The sequence below is a fragment of the Cydia pomonella genome, chromosome 1 (genome assembly GCF_033807575.1).
Source record: "Cydia pomonella isolate Wapato2018A chromosome 1, ilCydPomo1, whole genome shotgun sequence".
Lineage (NCBI taxonomy): Eukaryota > Metazoa > Arthropoda > Insecta > Lepidoptera > Tortricidae > Cydia > Cydia pomonella.
This window is the reverse complement of record NC_084703.1, coordinates 10,930,120-10,953,043: the sequence shown is the minus strand read 5'-3', so window position 1 is coordinate 10,953,043 and position 22,924 is coordinate 10,930,120. Positions and strand designations below refer to the sequence as shown.

At 36.8% G+C, this 22,924-nt stretch overlaps 1 protein-coding gene across 4 annotated transcripts; it reads left to right on the top strand.

Moving 5' to 3' along the window:
• Positions 1-742: 742 nt before the first annotated feature.
• Positions 743-12,961, top strand: LOC133534422 (uncharacterized). Of its 4 annotated transcripts, none has more exons than XR_009802024.1 (6): positions 743-1,593; positions 5,727-5,876; positions 6,067-7,269; positions 7,486-7,651; positions 9,159-9,542; positions 10,575-12,961. XR_009802024.1 is itself a non-coding variant. In XM_061873544.1 (6 exons), exons 1-6 carry the CDS (start codon positions 1,465-1,467, stop codon positions 10,690-10,692), a joined length of 1,965 nt encoding a protein of 654 aa, XP_061729528.1. In that variant the 5' UTR covers positions 743-1,464; the 3' UTR covers positions 10,693-12,961. The 4 variants fall into 4 exon arrangements, 1 of the variants encoding a protein (XP_061729528.1); XM_061873544.1 differs by having other exon boundaries at positions 9,159-9,357; XR_009802026.1 differs by lacking the exon at positions 743-1,593 and adding an exon at positions 5,013-5,061.
• Positions 12,962-22,924: the final 9,963 nt, after the last annotated feature.

The following is a 22,924-nucleotide window of genomic DNA, read 5'->3' as shown; positions in this document are numbered from 1 at the left end:
TCCAAGTATTTGCTAATGAGATGATCAACTGATTATTTAGCGCTAATATGCATCTATAAATCATGTTTTTCAGCATCCAGTTATCAACAACCCATATGTCAAGATATGTCAAATAATGACCATTAATGCTTAGATGATAGATAATTTTCCACTGAAAATCTTCGACGAATTAATTTTGTGTCATATTGCATGCAAGTTCTCAGGAAATTTCACATATTTTATTCAATTACTTACACTGATATACAAATAAACATACAATTATCGATAGTTTTAGTACATCCCTAGTTCACAACTAAAAATAATATCAAATTTTCGATGTGTTTAAAGCCTGCTGCACCAAAATATGGTCAAAAGTATCTAAAGCAATACGTACCGGTCTTTATCCAAGGGAAATTTCGCCATAAAATCCCTTTTTTCGTGATTTTCTCGAGTGGCTCGCTTGCCACATATTTCACACTTAGTAAACCATTTTCTCGGTGGCATTATAACAAAGTCGCTCTTTACTCTGATCACGGTTCACTATTTTCGATATTTTCACTAAATAATAAAGAAATTGCACGAAATACCGGAACAAAACATTGAAGCCTTCATAACAAACAAAACAATTAGGCTGACAGTTGACTTGATGTAAACTTGACAGAACAAATAGCACTGACGTTTTATTTTTCTTCGTTGGCAAAGATTTGCGAAACAAGTTCCATACAAAACTGATTTTGTTCCTAGTTGCGTCAGCCTGAACAGTAGTATTGCTATTTTTTTTGTCCGTCCTTCAAGGTAAATTGCCATAGACTATAGACAATATGTTAGTAAAACTAAGTACACACAGAAGTTTTTGCATTGGAAAAAAGTCTTGATGACGGGTGATATTTTTTAATTCTCCGATTTTGGAGAACTGTGAAGTGCCAATTACATCCACACTTTATCAGACCCGATTTTGGGCCTAGAAATAATATTTTTCCATTTCACCAAATATCAACACATCAATATCAAACATTGAACATTTTTGGCAATTAGAGACAAAGTATTTTTTACATTTCAAATATTGTTAACGATGTGGTGGTATTCGTTGAAACGGAAAACGATTATTAGGCTCGAAATCAGGATTGATTTGAGTTTCAGGCCTGATAATCGTCAGGGTTACTCCGGGCCCGATCATGTAGCACATACTTTAATTTATTTTTACTGGAAGCCGATTCCATGAACATGGTTAAAAAAAAGTTGTCTTGTCTTTGGTATGAGCAATGAACATTGGTGGAGTAGAAATTTTAATAAAATTAAAGTAATGAAATGAAACGAGCACAGACTGATAACTGAATTTCGCAATGAGTAAGAAACGGGGAGGAAGGCATCTTCTTTCATTTTGTGTTGTTTAATTTACTATAAGTACAGTTTGATGTCTTTTATTTAATGTATAACACGGCCAATATATGTCCGCGAGAGGTGTAGAAGAGTAATGTTTGGGTGATGGAGTCACCGCCTTCGTTTTCAACACATTCCGAGGTGCCTCCTTTAAGTGAAGACAGTGGTCTACTCATCACCAGCGGATCCTTCTCGAGCGATTCCGCTAGCGGCTGGCATCACGTTACATCCGAGGTCAGTTGTTTCGAAACTTGGCTCTTCACTTCCCGTATATCACTTGCTAAATCTTTAAATTATAATAATGTTGCACGGTAAACTAATCTGTTCTCCAATTTTTACTCTCTGAACATTGATAAATGCCATTTTCATGTAAATTCATAATATCTTAAGTCTGTAATATTTCATAATTAAAATATTGTAATTAGTTGACATATCTTGTGCTATTTATTTTGATGTCAATATAATATGGCATGAATACTGTTGTCTTGAGGAAAATAATTTTACTTTTCACTTGACTCATAATTGAGTTGCTTAACTTCAAACTCAGATAAATCCATCCAGAAACGGCAATAGGGTTGATATTTCCTAAGAGGGTTGAATGAATTTAACTGGATTTGAAGTTAATCAACACAATTGGTGCCTGTGGTTTTACTTCATAGTTTTTTTTAATATGTACATAACAGATTTACTAATTATTCTTCTTATTTCTCGTCTGCGAATGTATATAATGAATGGCATTGCTGCTACTATATAATCTGTCATATTCATTCTCCCACTACTGCTTCTTATCCTTTTATGTTTGTTATTGTAATACTCCCCTGTTGATTTAGCACCTTTTGTGTGTGCTTATTGATGAAATATTCCTTTTTATATTTGTTTCATTATGACCATACACCACACTCAACAAGCATCACATCAGTTAATAATTTTTTGGGGAAAATAAAGATAATGAAAATAATTTTGACAAGTTGTTTCTCTGTTACATCTTCTAGGCTCTGTCAAATGTTCATATAATGAATTGGGCGATGGCTTTGTTCAACTGAAAAGAAACAAAGATATTATATTTTTGGCATTAGCTTCTACATCTGTTTGTGTGTAAAACACTACTGTTTATATGTTTGTATGTACAGTCAGCTGCAGAGATAACTGACCCACCCCTGCATAGAAATTTGTTTGCTATGGGTCAACTGACTGGAGCTGACTGTACATTTGTGTAGGTCATATCATTATGCAACTGCTTCACTTCAAACACTCCCTCAAATAGGATCAAATAGTAGCAAGTGTAGCAACTGAAATATTGTTATTAAGTCATTAAAATGTCAATTCCTATGTTAAATGTAATTCAATAAAGAACATGACATGTAAGACATGTGTGTATGTTAAGATATATATTTGGTAACTTTTGTTGCTACTGACTAATTTGATGCTGTACCTAATTTTTTTGAAGTGAAAACTTCTTTAGCGGTGTTGTGCAATTTTTGTGATGGGGAAAAATATGTTAAACTCGTGACAGGTCACGTGACCGAGAGATTAGACAGATTGAAAATTCATAAGACGGACACGTGTCCTGATTGAAAAACTGTTACAATGTTATTGAAGCCAGTAGGCTATTGATGCGATCTTTATTAGACATTTAAATAGGTTCGAATCAATATTGTTAGTTTCTTATTTCAGCTACCATAAACCTATTGTATCAGTTTTAAAGATTGGCGATGATGGTTCTAGTAATGATGATGGTGTAAGAGTCGTTGAAATTATGGATGGAAGTTGATATTCTGAGAGATGAACTTTTTAATGTTCAATAATTGTAATAGTTCTGAAGTGTAAAATTTTTAATGTAATATAAATTGTCATGTGTGTACGATAGTGCAATAAATGAATATTGTATTTTACCACATAAATAATAGTACTTTTATACTGATAATTAAAGCAATTCGTGCAAAATTATTCCCTAACCATTCCAAAGTATCAAAAATGCACACCATTCATATTCAGGTTTTCACTTCTGCCGGCACTCCCAGAGTGCAACCCGTTGTTTTTTAGGGTTCCGTAGTCAACTAGGAACCCTTATAGTTTCGCCATGTCCGTCTGTCTGTCTGTCTGTCTGTCTGTCTGTCTGTCTGTCTGTCTGTCTGTCTGTCTGTCTGTCCGAAGCTTTGCTCCGTGGTTGTTAGTGCTAGTAAGTTGATATTTGGCATGGATATATAAATCAATAAAGCCGACAAAGTCGTACAATAAAATCTAAAAATTTTTTTAGGGTACCTCCCCTACTCGTAAAGTGGAGGTGAATTTTTTTTTTCGCTTCAACCCTAGTGTGTGGGGTATCATTGGAAAGGTCTTTCAAAACTAATAGGGGTTTTTAGAAAACATTTTTTGATAAAGTGAATATATTCGGAGATAATCGATCCGAAAGAAAAAAAAAAGTGTCCCCCCCCTCTTACTTTTGAACCATAGGTCTAAAAAATATGAAAAAAATCGTAGAAGTAGAGCTTAAGAAAGACATTAAATGAAAACTATAGCGGACATGATCAGTTTAGCTGTTTTTGAGTTATCGCAAAAAGTTTTCCCTTCATAGTAAAAAGACTTACTTTAATTAGGTACTGATTATGCAAATTTGCCTATTTGTTTAACTCGGGTGAAAGGTACCGTTTCATCCATTGGTTAACAATTTACTATAGGTACTTTAAGCTCCAGTTTAGCTTATTGTGACGGAAGAGTATTAACTACGGAACCCTACACTGAGCGTGGCCCGACATGCTCTTGGCCGGTTTTTTTATATTAGTGCGTTTTTTGCTTAGTTAGGAATTTGCAATGGCGACTGAATATTTTAAATGCTTTTTTTTATTGCTTGAATGCATATGATATTTTATTTAGCACCTTATAGTTCGTGTCATCCACGATGACGTGCAGATTTGTCAAATCTAACCCTTAACAACATGACAATAGAAGTCAAGGCAAGACGCGTCGTCGTAAATGTCACGATTTTTAAAATACTAAATTTTACATATGAATTTGCGGTATACAACATACCTAAGATAATGATAGGGGTGAAATGCAAAAATGCTTACATCATATCATCATTATCAACATCATCAAATCATCATACATTGCTGGATTAGCCTGTTTATGTCATAATTGGCCAACCAATTGCTATTTACCAGCCTTGGCAGTAATTATTAATGTAGTACTTACTACTACAATTATGACAACCATACTTTAATGAAATTGGATTTACTTTATATATATAAATATATATCAGCAGACGAGCCCAAGCTTAATATAATTATTTGGCTTACAAGTCCTTGGAATACAAATTTCTAAATATTTAAACTTCGTCATTATAGTTACAGAATAAGTAATAGTACTGTCCTATATATTATACTACTCTTTGAATAGTACATAAGATTCTTCTGCCTATTGTTGATTATTGCTACTGAAGCTATTACGCTTTCATTAGGATTTTCAACATGCCACAGATATTAATGGCGGGTCCACACAGCGCGCGCATACGCGCGCGGCCATTTCCACGCGCGCAAACTGGCCAGTGTAGACTGTAGATGTGCCTCAGTAGAGGAGGCGCGCTCAGGTGAGGAAAACGCGCGTGCCGCCTCGGTCGAGGCGGCGCGCGTCTATACTGGCCTTTTTGAGCGCGAGGGAATTGCCTCGCGCGTATGTTCGCTCCGTGTGGACCCGCCTAATTACGTAAAAATAGCCGTCACTCCTTTACTTTGTTAGGGCAATTAGGCTGACTTTTTATACAGTGTGTCCCAGGGAGAAGTGACCGGCGGAAGTAGGTCGATTATTTGCGCAAAATTATCGATAAAAAACATTACTTAGGGGGGTCTATCGACAGAAGTTTTTTTTTAATCGTCATTTCTTTTTTTTTTTGTAGAAACGGCTGACTTGCTGCACTTTTATTCAAATATTTCGGTTGTTTAAAGTTTATTTGTCATTATTCCCAGTCACCTACACATACACATGCATAAGTGTGTAATATAATAACTTATTATTATTCTGAGAGCTGCGGATTTCCTTATCTTGTATAAATGTTATAAAGTTATGAATAACAAGCCAATTGAGATAAAGCAGTTGGTTAGTGTTAACAGTGGTTATGCCCTAGTTATAAACAACTAAATAACTTAGTGCTAAATATACTTACATTTCTGTTGTGTATGTTTTATGTTGTCATTTTTGTTTTCATAAACCAATTTTGATTGAGTTAGTTTTTTAAGGGGCAAATTAATGTAGCCCTTTCAATATCTCAACTCTTAACAATATTTCTTTAATTACCTGTCTGTTGCTGCAATGTATGTGTATGCAATGTGTGTGTATGTTATAATATAAACATGTATGTTGTTCTTGTGCAGTTACAAGAAAGTGATTTTGATGAAAAATCTCTGTCACTATGCGAGTCGACGGAAACATCGGAGCGAATGTGTGGCGATTTTTTTAACACCGTCAAGAAAGGCCCAGGAAAAGTCTTACTAACGACTATTGACCCACCTCCTGAATTTCAGGTACTAAATGTTCTTACATTCATTAAATCCATACCGTTTGTGCGAATCGATAATGCATTTAAAAATTGCGTAACTCCTAAATGATGGAATAAAGGTGATCACTGCCCGTTTTTTTAGGAATTGATGGTTTTATGCATGTTGATATATTTCATATTTATAATATTTCGATTAATATGGATTATTTTTTCAGGATAATCCAGTGCCCCTCAATATTGTGGAAGTTGCAACTTTATTTGTTCCTCCAACCGTTGTGTATAATAATGACTCTGTAAAGTCAAAATCGTCGGTTCTTGAAATTCCTATGACGAGACATTTGTCTCCATTATACGCGAAAAAATTGAAACCGGAATCATTGTACGAGCGGCGGCAGTGCCTGAACCACCGGTTCGCAAGTCCGCGGCTGCTGCACTTGAGCCCGTGCCGCGGCACGCGCCCCTCCTCGCGGAACTCGCTCACCTCCCGCCTCTCCAGCAGCCACAACTCCCTCATCACACAGTTCCAGGACGACTCCAGTTTCATCACCCAAGCCATCTCCCACGATACGCTCTCCGCCAACACCTCCGACATCACTGATATGTACAATGTGCCCTTTGACAGCGACATCTACGCCGTCCCCGTCGACATGGTTCGTCCCGGTCAGAGCAATATGAGAAAAGGCAAAAAACCACCTAGAACCAATAAGAAACGCGGCAAAAACGCATCACAAAATTTGACAACGAATCACGTGCAGACGGACAGAAATCACAAGCCAAAGGAAATAACGAACCGACATAAAGATTCCAAAAATAAAAGGCACAGCTTGCCAAGTTCGTCTTGTAGGAAGAATATATCTGACTCAGAGGCGGACTCGCTCCACCTGACGTTGCGCGAAATGCGAAAATATTTGCATACTCTGTACTCTAGCTCGAGCGACTCCGAGTGCCGGAACACGCTGAACAAGAAGAATAATATAACGAACGTGGAGATACACGTGCGGCCACCGAAAGACGCCAAATCTAATAAGGATAATGAGATATGCAGTGCGTTAGAAACGAATAATAATCATAAAAAGCCTCATAAAAACTCTTTTGGTATGAATATTAAGAATAAGAAACATAAAGAGGTTCCTAAGGACGATACGGCCGATAAGAGTGTTAAGACGCCACGTCAGAGTCAAAAGAAGATGTCGCCGGTGCGGATTTTGTCGTTGAACTTGAAGCAGAGTTTTTGTAATCTGTTTCGTTGGCGGCGGGCGGGCGGGTTGGAGCGGGAGCGGGGGGAGGAGGTGGTCGTGGAGCCGCCGGCGGCGGTGCGTCGTGCGCTGCCGCCGCTACCGTCCGCGCCGCAGTCGTCACGCCGCGAGGGGGACGACGCCGTCATGGACTTCGCTACCTCCATACAGAGGGTCAAAGACGTGAGTGCCTCACTATCGCATTATTACAAGTGACTTGTTGGCAAAGCAAGTGTCAGGATGTGTCACTGGTCCTTTAAGTAGGCGGTTTTATTAATTTCTTCTTCATAATACATCCTGTACCAGTTCTACAAAGCATGTTTCATTGATGGTCGAATATTTCGAGGCAGTCTAATCTGTAAATCAGTGCTGTTCATAATTATTTTTTTTGCATTTCAGTATGGCTGGTATTGGGGTCCTATATCGGTGGAGGCGGCCGAGAAGATCCTTTCGAACGAACCGGACGGCTCGTTCATAGTGCGCGACAGTAGCGACGACCATTACATATTCACATTAACTTTTAAGCTAAACGGAATGAGACATGTAAGGATTGAACATGATCAGGGTAAGTTCTGTTTCAAGTTTATCACTTAAAATTTCAATTTCAAAGCTTGGCTCGTTGCCACAGGGTAAATAACGAATTAATAGTATTTCATACTGATGTTACATGGAAAGTTTACATTATTGCGAAATTTTCACTTTGGAAAATTTCAGAAAGTTATTTTTTTGTATGTAAACTTCTTTTTGTATGACAGCAAAATTAAAGTTTCCTTAATTTTATATGAGACTTTCCTGGAAACCTTTCGTAACTTGCGAACCTGTAGTATTTCATCCCATCAAAAACATAAATGTAAAATTAGAGCCAAGTTCAATGTTAAAAATATGGGTCATTATTGACTTTGCCAGCAAAAAATTGAGATCTATTCATGCATTTATTTATTTATTGCATCCATGGTTGTTATATTAGGTGTTACATATTAATAGTAAGTTTCACATGGACCCTGATAGGGCACAGCAAGTCTTAAATCGAAATTATGCTACGTATTAATAATTTAGATTTAAGACTATATAGGCGCCAAGTTCTAGTTGACTTGGATACTTGGGGTGTAATTAAAGTTCAGGATTTGACATGGTTAGATTTTACGTACAGACTAAATTTTATTTGTCTATGTTACTTCTTACTTTCCTGAAATTTTGTTTAATTTATTTTATTGGTATTCAGGACAACAACAGCCGTAGATATACAACTTACATAAGTATTTTTACATAGTATTGCGCCAAGCCGTTATCCGTTGGTTGTAAAATATTATACAGATGTATTATTAGTAAAACAAAGTAATATTTAAAGTGAAAGTGTGCAAGCCCACAGTAACAGTAATAGTAGGTGATAAATCAGTACATAATCAACATGAAAATTTAAGTTAGACGAGTTAATCTAATATCTAATTTAACAGGTGATGCATATGGCGCTGTACGGCTCCGTACTTTATGACTCTGGTTCTCAAAAGTTGACGTTTGAGACCACAAAACATATGGCGCATCATAGCATCTGTTTCATTTGTCAAATTAGAGGATACGTATACACGTATTTTCCTACCCCCTTTTTAATGTTACATGTCTCAGTTAGTTAATTTATATTGTATCTCATTCTTACAAAAACATAATTCAAAATGACACATGAAGATAAATAAATAAATAAATAAATAAATAAATATTATAGGACATTATTACACAAATTGACTAAGTCCCACAGTAAGCTCAATAAGGCTTGTGTTGAGGGTACTTAGACAACGATATATATAATATATAAATATTTATAAATACTTAAATACATAGAAAACACCCATGACTCAGGAACAAATATCCATGCTCATCACACGAATAAATGCCCTTACCAGGATTTGAACCCGGGACCATCGGCTTCGTAAGCAGGGTCACTACCCACTAGGCCAGACCGGTCGTCAAAGATAAACGATTGTTAGGTAATTGAGGCTTGTAGCGCATTTTTGAATGACGCCGTTAGGCTTTTTACCTCTCTATTACAGCAACAATTAACCCAGTAATGTTTTCAGGTAATTTCTGTTTCGGCGGGTGCACAATGTTCAAAGCGCAGACAATAGTGGAGTTCATAGAGAACGCGGTGGAGACGTCGCGCAGCGGCCGCTACCTGTTCTTCCTGAACCTGCGGCCGGTGCTCGGACCCGTGCGCGTGCAGCTGCTCTACCCCGTATCGCGGTTCAAGCGTGTACAGAGCCTGCAGCACATGTGCAGGTGTGTGGTGTACGATATAAAGCCCAGACAATAGTGGAGTTCATAGAGAACGCGGTGGAGACGTCGCGCAGCGGCCGCTACCTGTTCTTCCTGAACCTGCGGCCGGTGCTCGGGCCCGTGCGCGTGCAGCTGCTCTACCCCGTATCGCGGTTCAAGCGTGTACAGAGCCTGCAGCACATGTGCAGGTGTGTGGTGTACGATATAAAGCCCAGACAATAGTGGAGTTCATAGAGAACGCGGTGGAGACGTCGCGCAGCGGCTGCTACGTGTTCTTCCTGAACCTGCGGTCGGTGCTCGGGCCCGTGCGCGTGCAACTGCTCTACCCTGTCTAGCGGTTCAAATGCGTGCAGAGCCTGCAGCACACATGCAGGTGTGTGGTGTACGATATCAAGCCCAGACAATAGTGGAGTTCGCAGAAAACGCGGTGGAGACGTCGCGCAGCGGCCGCTACCTGTTCTTGCGGCCGGTGCGCGTGCAGGTGCTCTACCAACGTACTTTTTCGCCCTTAATACATAACTTCGCCTTAGTTACTATTAAATCATAATTCCTATATCTTGTATCATGTATCGATAAGTTAACTTGTATCATGACCGCAAATTTCATTATTAAAAAGTATCTGCGAATTTGGGGGCTGGGGCCGAAGCTAGGTTATTTTAGTATTTAGGCTATTTATTGTTAATTCAATGGACATCTATTTGTAGGTAAATTTATTATTCTACTATTTTACTTGGACGAAGCTGGGCACCGGTGGTAAAGATAGGGTTCCCTACGGCAGATAGTTGCCACCCTTTATTTTCAATGAATTGCAATATTGATTGCAAGAGTCGTTTGTCAGTGGAGCAAACACAGAGAGAACCATACTTCCTTTTTCTTATGATAGTTAATACTAGCCTAATACGAGTAGTAACCTCAAAAATGATGAACGAGTTTAGTTTTACTTTTAATTCTACTCTTAACGAAAAAAAAAAAAAAATACCAGACTACGTCTGTGGGGTAGCTTCGGTAGCACTATACAGGGTGCTTGTAAGGAGCCGTGTGTATGTGCGGGTGGCCAATGTACATGGCTTTGTAGCGCCAGGGTACATGTGAATGTGATCATTCAACCGCGAAACTCCAATCTAAGCTTGCTTATTTCTCCATACTATAAGTTCAATTTTTTCTTGCATGGCACTAATGACATGTTATGAAATAATAACATATTTTTATTGCGATTCCAGGTTTGTGATATTAAAATACGTAAGACGGGACCTGATAAGCAACCTGCCGCTGCCGAGGCGTCTCCTGGACTACCTGAACACCACGCACTACTACTCAGAACTCCTTGCCGAAATATAGGACCTGTATGTTGGTTAGTCCTATTTGTAAAACGCGCGCTAGCCCGTCGACATCGATTGACAACCGACAAAAGGAAACATTTGTGATCATTGACTTGTACTTAGATTTAAGATTTTTTAGCGACTGCCACGATGTTATTTATCGATGTTGGGATGTGGTAGGTACAAATGGCGAACGATTTTATTCTTTTGGGAAAGTCACATCCGTATATCCATAGCCAAGCGATGCATATGTAATCGTTTTGCATTCCATTTATTGAGCTTTCTAATTGATAATATTTTTTCACGCAATATATAGACAATCAACACATTCTGTGCATGTACCTGATAATATTGCTATCACTAGTAGACTTGTTTGTTTGTACGGGATGCTGCGTTCAAACAAAGCCTAATGATAGTTATGATAGAGGACCTCAACAGGTACAGATTTGACCTCCATGTTTAGCGCAAATTAATACATTCGGAGATATCATCGAAATTTGATTCCTAACATTGTAATCCATCACAAGTTTTAATTTATATGTGGTTTATATGTAATAGATTCTGGACTTCTGACCATTCATACTTATTGAAATAATCAAGTCCAAGAAATTTAGAGATATAATATCCAATATTACTACTCTTCACAACTTTTCATTTAGTCTAGTTTTTTTCATCACAAAGGACATAAAATTGATAATTTGTTTGAAACCATTAATTTTCGATGAAAATACATGGGGATAAATCGATAGCTATTAAGGTCCTCTAGCATTGGTCTCCGTCGGATCCATACTGAACACGAATCCGTGTATATATTTATCTCTGAAAATTCAAATGTTGGTACTTTATGTACGTTTTGTTATGTTATCCCGGTAGAGTTGTGCTATTCGTGCGAAGTCTGGCCCGTCGTCTTGTCCGTGCAGTTTCCGTGCTCGACTATATTGCGTCCGTATCGTGCGTTTCATTGTGAACGTGCACAATATGTTAATAAGTATTGCTTAATGACGGAAGTTAACGGTTACCGTCTACCGCGCACATTCGCGTAAACAATCTGTTAGATAAGTAGCCTTCTATTCACTGGAAACTACGTGATGCCAACATACGCTTTTACAAGCTCTAGCGACTAAGTTCACGACTGAAGTTTCGCATAATAAAGCAATCTGTTTGTCATGGTACAAACTCAGTACATATTATATACAGAGTAGATACTTAAGTCTTTTATATTTTGTGTGGCGATGTACCTATTATGATATACCATAGATGATTGTTAGCTGCCAAAATGTCCCGGGCGTTTGGGACGCGTATCATGTTCCAGCAATACTTAATGTTAAGTTTTAAAATGAACGACGCAAAATGTAGATGTATTTATTGTTAATCGTAATGATCTGGAAAACGTGTCAATTGGGAAGTTAGTATAACCGTGGTGTTAAGTACGATGGCATGGTTGATAGGTTTTCTAGAGATGTGAAGCTATTTATTTCCCCTCCGGTTAGTAGGGTTACTGCCTTAATCGATAATACAATGTTCTATAGTAACGTCGCCTGTGAACGTATTACTAAGCTAATTTAATTATTAATTATAATGCAATAATATATGTTCTATGAGTCAACTTAAACTTTGTTCTAGTTGTTATTTATACAGTTTCGAGTAATGCGCTTTAAATCTTAAAGTGCACAGCCTCATGTTCAAATTTATTAATGGTTGTATATAGAAATCATTCAATGTAATGTTATTGTATTATTAGATTTTTAATATAAAATGATTTGACTTGTGGATAGTGTGTGGTTTGCTCAGCGAGGTGCTCGCCGGACTGACATCGAAGTATCGAGTAATCGTAATGGAACCAGTTGTGAGAGTCAGTTGTGAACGACTAAAATTATATTTCACGAAGCATTGATCAAAATTTACGCGTCCTACTCAGTGTCATGAATCATGGCCTATTGAAAGTCTCACTTGTATAGTCTTACATTTTGATACAATTGTTGCTATTATTCGCTCATTTTCAAGTCTTTCATTTTAAAAACTGGCACCAAATTGGATATTTGTTAGCTAAATATAAAAAGTTATCGACTATCATTTTCTGACAGTAAAAAGACGTATTGCCATTATTGTCGATTTTGTTATTATTGCCAACATTGTAGGACAGGCATTGACTATATGATTTTTAACAGTGCTTTGTGCGCAAGGGCCGTAAGAAAAGAATAACATCGATGGTCGTTACAAATTTCAGATGCTGAAAGGTTTGTGACAGATGATATTTGGCAAACTGAATGACGAATCTAATTAAAATACACATATTTATTTATTTCGATTATCGATAAATTTTGAAAAGAAAACAAGTTAAGGGCCTACTAAAGCCGTGAATACCGGTTCGTAAGCCACGCCCGATAGCTTCCTCACTCCCCGCTAGCACGCACACATGGAAGCGCTCCGCGGAGTCCGCGGCGCACGTGAAGGTGAAAGCTCCATCTAGCGTTACAAAAGTTAACTACGATTATACGCGGTCGGCCAGAAACTTAATTCTTAGAAAATAAAAAAGATGGCGTTATTACTTGCTACTAGAAAATAAAAAATTATATTGTTGTAAATTGTAATAAATCTGAGACTACAATATAGCCAATTTTTATTGTTGATTTTTGGAAGATGTCAATAGTATAGATAATTGTAGGTATAACACTACCTATCTTTTTAAATTCGGTATCTTACATTGTTAGTTATCATATTTTATTTAGTAATATATTGTTGAGGCAGGAAATACAGGGTGCCGTTTTCCGACGACCAATTTTTCGGATGATAGTGAATCACAGTTGTCACCTACATATAAAAAAGAAAAAAGTAAGTATATGGTAACAACGAAAACTACAAAAAAAGTGAAACTTTTAAACAATTACTCAAACAATCAGGGTGATTCTTAAATTGTGTCCAGAAAAATATTTTTCACATATTGTTACGTATAAAAAGCATTTTTTGATGCATATGGTCAAGCTTAATACCCTCAGGAAAGGTAAATAAAATGAGTACATAATCACGGTTGTCACAAAGTGTCCCTCAGCCGTGACGTTTCGGCATTTTGGCGGCCAACTCCACTATTTTGAATTATACAATATTTTTAATATAGCCTAAGTTACTCCCATGACTACGACACATCGAATGACAGCTCATACGTTGAAATTCGTCAAACTAACGCTGTAGAGCGTGACAAAGAATCGGATACACATCATACATCCACATACACGCGGAAACCATTTTTCTGCTTCGGCAGTTGGGCAATAATAACAAATGAACGTAGCTAATAAAATCCATTTCTAAAAGTGAATATGCCTCTAAATTAATCAAACAAATTGAGAATGTCACGACCACGTATCTATATGACACGAACGTGGATTCAATAGTCCGTGGCGGGGAGAGAATTTTGAGGCCACTGTCGTGACAATTTGAAACATGTTCGGTATTACCTAAAAATTACCTTTGACTTTGCAAATATTAAATAATTAGCTCAATCTCGAATGTATTAGGTATATCTTATGTTACAAACAATAACGTGAAATGAGCACTGACTTTTAAAAACTCAAACATGGCGGTGACGCGTTAAGGTTGACCTTTTTTTTTAAATTAACACAAAAAAATAATTTTCGACAATATTTCTCCCTTCAGCAATTTGCAAATCTGACACCAACACAGTATTGCTGTTCTAAAAAAAAAAGCGTTAAAAAGGCTGCCAGACGTAAAGGTAACTTTCTACCGAGTACTGCATGTTTATGTTACCACGCGCGGCGGTGACACGTAAACTGATAACAAGATGTATGTTATTAAAATTGTTATAAAGTCGTTATATATCCATACAATTTTTAAACCGTATTGTGGAATAGGTGTAAGTGTTAACATTTGATATAAAATTCTTCCAAAAACACTTTCAAAGAAAAATAAAATATCATAAAATCCGAGGAAGTCACACTACACGTTCCGTGACATTTAGAACTTCTTAATATGTTTCTAATAAATGCTCTTAGGATATTAGGTTGACATAAAACTAGAGGTAAATTACTAAGGATATTGATATTTAGTTTACTTATTTTCTTAAAAATATATGCTATTCTTACAGGTAACACAAAATTGACGTATGTATTTATGATTGTTATTTTGACTGTTTTTAATTTAAGTTAATTTGTATTGTATTTTCGTTTGTTTGTGATGTAATTATGGGTATTTCACCTGAAATAAACGATTTCATAATATCGTTCCCGTGGCTTTGGTTCACTGTGATTTTCATTCCCGTGTGTTTTCATATAAAATGTATTCTTCATGGGCATGTACAATGTAAAATCATATGTCAAGTAAATGATTATTTACTTTCATGGATTAAGTAAAAATTATCGTAATCATAACAGTCGATCAAAGACATACTTATTTCTTTTCCCCTGGTTCTCATTCAATGCCTTTGGACTGGGGTTTCAACTAAAATCAACGTTTGGTACTTCGTTCTATAGATCTTAAAAATAACATTAAGTTGTTAAGAGCGTTCTATGATTCAGTGTATTATTTTGGAAGTAATTGTTCCGAAATTCATTGTCATTATGTCATTCCTTGTCATTCCCTTATCGGTTTTTTTCATTCCCTCGTCGCTTTTACATTCTTTTTATCGATTTTATTATTCCACTGATAGGTAAGAAATTTACCAAAATGTATGCCTATTCGATTGATGGGCTTATATTGAAATTATATTTAATAATCTGATTTCAAAGAACGACCCTTCAATGCCCGCCATAAGCTAATTGGTTGGCTAATGGTTTCAAGAGCATGGACAAATAAAGTATTGACTAACATTATCAACACAGAATCGCGTTCCTCTGAAATGAAAAGTTTGATCGGGATATCCAAAATTGCACAACGCCGTCTATTAGGAACTACTTTAATTATCAGACAGTTAGACAAGAGGTTGAAGCACCGAACCAAGTGTAATGAACTGATACTGCTGTTAAATGGTGGTATCTGCTATAGCAGTTGCCTAAACTTACAGGAAAGACATTGTTAGTAAGCGATTTTGCTAAGTATAAAACTTTAATCGTCTTTGCCAAGACTAAGATATATTATTAAGGTAAAAAAGTATAATTTTAAAATCTGAAAAAAAAAAAATTAAAAACAGTGTAAGTTCTAAGATATACATTATCAAAAACCATCCTGTATATGTTAACATTTATAGTATTTTTCAAACTCGATGGGTAGGGTGACAGGTGTTATCTCCATATAATTATTAACCTAAAAACGCCAAATCTCGCAAAATCGTATTGAAACGACAGCTGTCAGCGTACCCATATAAAAAAACTATAGATAGCACCATACACGAGCTGAATTTTCTTTTTTTTATACTACGTCGGTGGCAAACAAGCATACGGCCCGCCTGATGGTAAGCCTGTATATGTTAACATTTATAGTATTTTTCAAACTCGATGGGTAGGGTGACATGTGTTATCTCTATATAATTATTAACCTAAAAACGCCAAATCTCGCAAAATCGTATTGAAACGACAGCTGTCAGCGTACTCATATAAAAAAAAATATAGATAGCACCACACACGAGCTGAATTTTCTTTTTTTTTTATACTACGTCGGTGGCAAACAAGCATACGGCCCGCCTGATGGTAAGCAGTCTCCGTAGCCTATGTACGCCTAGAGGAGTTACATGCGCGTTGCCGACCCTAAACTCGCCCCCCCCCCCCCCCCCCCCGTTGAGCTCTGGCAACCTTACTCACCGGCAGGAACACAACACTATGAGTAGGGTCTAGTGTTATTTGGCTGCGGTTTTCTGTACTGGCTGTGCCCTACCACACAAAGCGTGATGAAATTCACAATGCCCATACCTCTCTTATCACAATGCCCATCTCTCTTTTTGAATGGCAATTTTAAGAAAGGGACGATTCGGTACGTTTTTCTTATTGCTCCTTGTCAAGTAAAATCAAACTGAAAAGCATAGTTACTTTACTCTTTGCTGAAAAGTCATATTAGTCATTGACGTTTTGATAGTATCCTGTTAAATCAATTATGTGAATTGTTCTTAAGGCATGCGGATTACAAATCAGAGGTCGCTGGTTCAAACCCCGGCCCGTGCAAACGAGTTTTTTTTTTCTAATAAACATGTTGATTTTTTTCGTTTATTTTGTTTATATAATAAGTATATTTTTTTTACATAAAGATTACCTAGGATTTTTCTATAGAAAAATTGGTATGAATAAAATAAAATTATTCGTGTCATTAAAATATGTTTTTAATACACATATTTAAAAGAATAACTTTATTTCTGTATAAGACAGACAAGATTAACTTTTACAATGAAATAGAAAATAAGCAATAAAGATATTATATAGTAACAAAAAAAGAAAACAAAAAGTTACGATTAGATTCGATCGGTCTATAGATGTCTCGCATTTTTTCTTTGGTGTCTACACGACCACACAGCTACCGATACATTACAGATGCTGTCGAAACTTCCTTACCCGTTGTAATTGTTCAAAGAGTATTTGACTTTGACGTAGCTAAGCAAACACGCACACATGCGTAACGTATAGGCCTGTAAAGATAGCTCCATTCGTAGTAGACCTCGGATTCCGTTACTAGTTAATAGAGCTACGACTCAACGTTTATTGGATATGTCGATTTTACGTAATTTGAAGCGCTGCGCGATTTGACATAGGTCTTACCTCTTTGAGGCACCACGGCCATCTAACATTACTGGCATAAAGGACGCATATATGACTTTGACGCATGACAAAAAGAGAAGTCGAACTGCGTAAAATGGGCGTTTTCTGTTGAATTCATAAAATCAAAAACGAGAATAAATCCGTTTGTATAAGATAATAAGTTAATATTTAGTTGAATGAGGTTTAAGACGAGATGAAAACCTTTACTTTAAAGTGGATTATGCTGGATGAAGATGTGTTTTCTAGTTGCACTGAGGTAAACACTAAAAATGTAGATGTAACTTTGGAATTATATTCTATCGAGAAAATTTTAAGCCTTTTTGTTTCGACTAGTATCATACCTCTTATCATATAGTCAAGATACATATATCCGAAAATCACGTCTGTTTGTTTCCGGGGCTAGCCCCTGCCACGCTTCAAAGATCCCGTTATTTTTCGATGCAGGGCCTTAATACTTTACTAACTTGTTTTCTTTTATAACCTTATGTTGACGGTTGACTTCACCTATTTTAAACCTTGGTTATCATAAATGAATCTCAATGTACTTATATTGTAGTGTATTTACTTCCTTTTAAAATACGCATATTGAAGAATCGGTAAATACATTCATAGAAGATTATATTTTATGTTATTTTTTTGATGAAGTTATATTTTTATAGGTGACAATAACTTGACTAATGAATATTAGACAACATTAGCGTGAAATTGACCTGTCACAAATCTTTTTACAGTTCAACTTTGGTATAACGACTCCATATTTTTAATCCCTTTATGTTACACACTTGTATATCATACAATTGCAAAGATTTTATAAAACAACTCTGTCAAGTGTACGATATGAAGAGTTATATATTAGGCAATGCCAAGGAAAGTTTTACTGATCTGTAAATCAACAATAAAAAAAATTGTGCCCAGCTAAACTAAAAAACAGTATATTGCATGCAAACATACGTTAATTTTAAGTTCATTTGTTTTTGAGATACCGCCTTTTAGCTTAGGAGGCCACATGACCAGTGACAAATATTACATTCGACTACAATTCCTGATTTGATAGAGCCACACGCAACATATGCTCGATAATGTGTTATTTTAAAGTTGATTTTTATTATAATAATATGAAATGTATCTATTTAAAATTATTTAAGACATTGAAATGTAATCTGTCACCGCATTCAAATGTATTTAAGTTTTATGTTTTACTAATTAAGGAATATTAGTATTGTTCCTTTCACCAAAGACAATCATTCATACGGCAGTAACTTATTTATCAGTTACTAAATCATCACCTTTACATTTATCTACGTAGGCTCTGACTTCATCGCTCATTCCTCATATTTCTTCTATTGTCTATGGTTTTCGAACCCGAAGACAATAAACTATAGGATAAAAGGTAAAGTAAGCAGTGTTGATGGATAAAATACTAGCGTCGAAGCTGCGCTAAAAGGAAAGGTATATATTATGGCAATTTGTAGGGATCGGTAGTCAACGAGTGTTATCGAACGCGTAGTTCAGTTCCCTTTCGCGCTGCTGAAATGCTTCAAACATAGAGATGAAGTTCGCACAAAATGTACAAGTTATAATGAACTTATAGGAGACACATGCAAACCGTCACTTGAAAATGAAAATATGTGATATAGCTGCGTCGCGTCGAACTGTTATCAATTGTAAAATAAAGAGTAATGATGTAATAAAACTTGGACTGACTATTGTTACGTAGAGTAAGATTTACGACGCGAACTCTGCTTATCGTAAGATTCTTGTAAATAGATTAAAGACCAATGAGTTATATTTAATTAGTCGATTCAAGTCGAGGTGATCGGTGCTTATATGTTCAGTTTATTCAAGCACCCACTGCTAATTTCAAGGCCGCATGTAAGACAAGCAATAAATATATTTGAATAAATGTAATGTAATATCTTAATAATGAGATTCAGGCGTTCGCTAATACTCGTTGATAGCTACAATACGCTCGTGGTTTAGCATATTAGCTAGTTTTCACGATCTTTAAGCGAGGTTTAGACTAGCAAGAACTTACATGCGATTTTCATTACATTGCGGTATCTGGTCTAACTTGAATGCAGTTCTTTAAGTTCTCGCTAGTCTACACCTTGCGTAAAGTTTTTCATAATACAGTAGTATAAACAAGATCGGGTCGTATTAAAATATTTGTGAGCAGCTCGCTCCGATACTTTTGAAGACAATTTTATTATACTAAAAATATAAATTGCAAAAGGATTTTGTTCAGTCACCAAATTTTTTTACGTCTCGTCATAAAATAGTACATTACGATACAAGTGCGAAAAATAGGAAATTCGAAACGAGTGGCGATAAATTAAAACACGACCGAAGGGAGTGTTTTCAAATCGACACGAGTTGCGAATTACCTATTCGCACATGTATCGTACAACGTTTTACAGTACATATGGCCCTTTAAATGTTCGACACAGTAACATAATATGCTACTTCTCGCACTAGTGCTATAAAGTAGCCCCATATGTACTGTAAAAGAATATACAATACTAAAGCTAATTTGCTAGACGGCTTGTGTTACGTTTAAAAGGAACTGTACTATTTAGTGGTAATGAAAATAAACAAAGTAGAACCTACCTAAGCTTAAGCGAGGCACAGTTACATTTATCCAATATTAAGAGATTTTTTTAACAAATGCTGTTTACGTTGTTTTTCTTTTACAATAACCCGAAATAAGTGGTCAACTCTTGAATGAGAGAGAACTAGTTATAAAAATATAAATAAAAATCAAAGACAATCTGATGGCCTACCGCAAACACCGAAGTTTTTTTTCTGTCACTTTAAACACATTGACTATAATATTGCCTCTCACAGGCATCCCTATATTTGCTTATTGTTATCTCTTCCCATCACTAAATTTTGAGAAAAAATAGATGAGATGAAACGCATACTGCGATAATCCCATGATTCCGCAGATATTTTCCTAGGTGTTCTATAGCGAATCTCTTATGACTGTGGTACAAATGAATGTGTGCTTTGCAATACCAATAGGCCTACAGTCAAGGAAATTTATGTCGGGCAAAATATTCAATTTACTCATTATTATAAATACTTTGTTCCTTAAGAATATTCAATTAAAAGAAAGTAAAATAAACAATGACCACGTTGATGTATCGTTCATTCGTGCGCAGCTTTGTATCTCGTAGGCAGAACGACCGCGTCACGTGTTTTTTTGTTTTTGTTTGGATGATTTAAAGATCTATGTGGAAATAGACTATAGCTGAAAACATGCTGGAAATTATATTATATGTGACGTACTTTGTAATGAGGGTTTTTTTAGAAACATAGGTGCTTTAACAGGTGCCTGAATTTGATGCTTCAGTGCCGCCACCTATACTGAAATTAAGTTATTTCAATTTCTATCGATCTATGCACAGCTTCAATAATATGAGAGCGAAAGAGATCGTAACTTTAGATCCGTTTAAACGTTGCCTCCTAGTATCTTATAGAATAGAGATAAACCATATTTAAATTGCGTCCCTCAGCCTAGCGCACCTAGACCTATGTATATGTAAAATAATTTTAGTCTTATACTTAAACAGGGCGCCGACCGTCCAGTGGCTTCATTAGGGGGATTGTGTTTTCTAATAAAACAATTCATTACTGTACGGACGGCATGACTGGTTCCTTGGAAGCTGGGACGGCCTTTAGTTTGGGTCGCCACATGTGTGGATACCTTTGCGCCGTATCACCTTCCAGGGATCTCGGCCAAGGCCGAAGCAGCCGAGCGCCTCAAACGGAGCAAATATGCATCCATTGATTCTGGTTGCATGTTTGAGCCGTTTGGGGTGGAGACCCTCGGACCCTGGGGACCCGGAACCCATGTATATTCAGAGAGCTGGCGAAGCGTCTCATTGATGCTACGGGTGACCAGAGGGCTGGTTCTTTCCTTGCCCAGCGAATTGGCATCGCCATACAGCGCGGTAATGCCACCAGCCTTCTGGGCACCCTACCATCGGGCGACCAGCTAGCCCCCATTTTCTATTTGTAAATATATGTATTTAGATATCTTTATTTACTTTAGTTATATTCTTTTATGTATTAATTACTGTATAACTCTAATACTACTTATTTCTCCATTTTCTTTTGACTTCATCACCTATACGGGAAAAAGTGGCCAGTATTTGCCATTTAGATTATGAAATTTATGAAGCATAAAATAAGCATAATAAAGCTATGTGACAAAGACCAAAAGGTGGGGAACCTTTCCTACTAATTCCAGTAGGACTACAACTTAAATGTACTGAATTATACAGAAATGGATTGGTTTATTAGAAAACACGATCCTCCTAATGAGGGCGCCATTAGACGGTAGGCGCCCTCTTAAAGGTAGCCCACACAGACGTCACAAGTGACGACTTTTTGGTATGTTTATTATGTACTATTATTACTTTAGATGTTTACGTACAGTAGAGGCAAATAATCTATCATATTTTTTTCAGATACATTGCATAATTCTTTGGTAATTTCTCAATAACGGCTCTAGCATTTCTGATGAAATTTACAATGTATGAAAACGACAATTCGATCAAACTAGGGTACATGTTTAAAATACTATAGGATATTAAATTACAAAGTAATGATTCGATTTAATTTTCATATTAGAGGCTACCGAAGGCGAAAAATCGATCCATCTAGGTTTTATTGTTGATAAGACTCGCTTTTGTGTTTTGAGTGTATTAATAAGGAAACTCAGAATGTTTGGAATTCAATATTTATAACATATATCAACATTATCAACTGGCAGTGTTGGCCGAAACTTAACTAGAATTGAAAATGAACCATTACAAATTGAACCGTAAACTGTAACTTTCGGCCAACACTGGCAATTGGTGTGTGAAGTCCCCAATCCGCATTGTACTAACGCGGTGTAAGTGTGATGATGATACAATCATTGTTTACATGATAAGTCTAATTTCACAATTTTTCTAATGACCGCCTACAAAAAAAAAACAATATGATAGATTTTTTGCAGCTACAGTAGGTTGAGAGGTGGGGCGCCGTTTAAAAAGGTTTAGGGTCTCCCCAAACCAGTCGACGCGGAGTCGGCTTTCGCCGAGTGTTTTACACCACACTATTCGCATTTAGCCGATCGACCGTCTCCGCGGTTGGACACCTGCGTTTAGCAGTCTCATCCTCCTTGCGGCCGTAGAGACGCCCGATCGCCTGCGACTTGCTATCGCAACAGTTGTAAAGCGACGGTCGGCTCTCCCGTGCTCCGTCCTGCCGTCGAGACGTCAGACAGCACACGTACAGCCGTTGAGTCCGACGAACAGATGTAGGACAGCGGGTGATCGGCAATCGTAAATCTCATTTTTGGAGACTGGTTGTTAGTAACAACCTGAGTTTGAAATTGAACAGACCTGTAAGATTATTTTCCTTGGTAATTGTTACATATTATATAATAACCTGTGATGATGGATATTTTATGTAGACGGGCATGGAAAAAAAGTTTTACCAGCATTTTTATCGTAGCCTACTTGTTGGAAGACCTAGAACAGCAGCAAAAGCGGAGGCGACCGTGGGTTG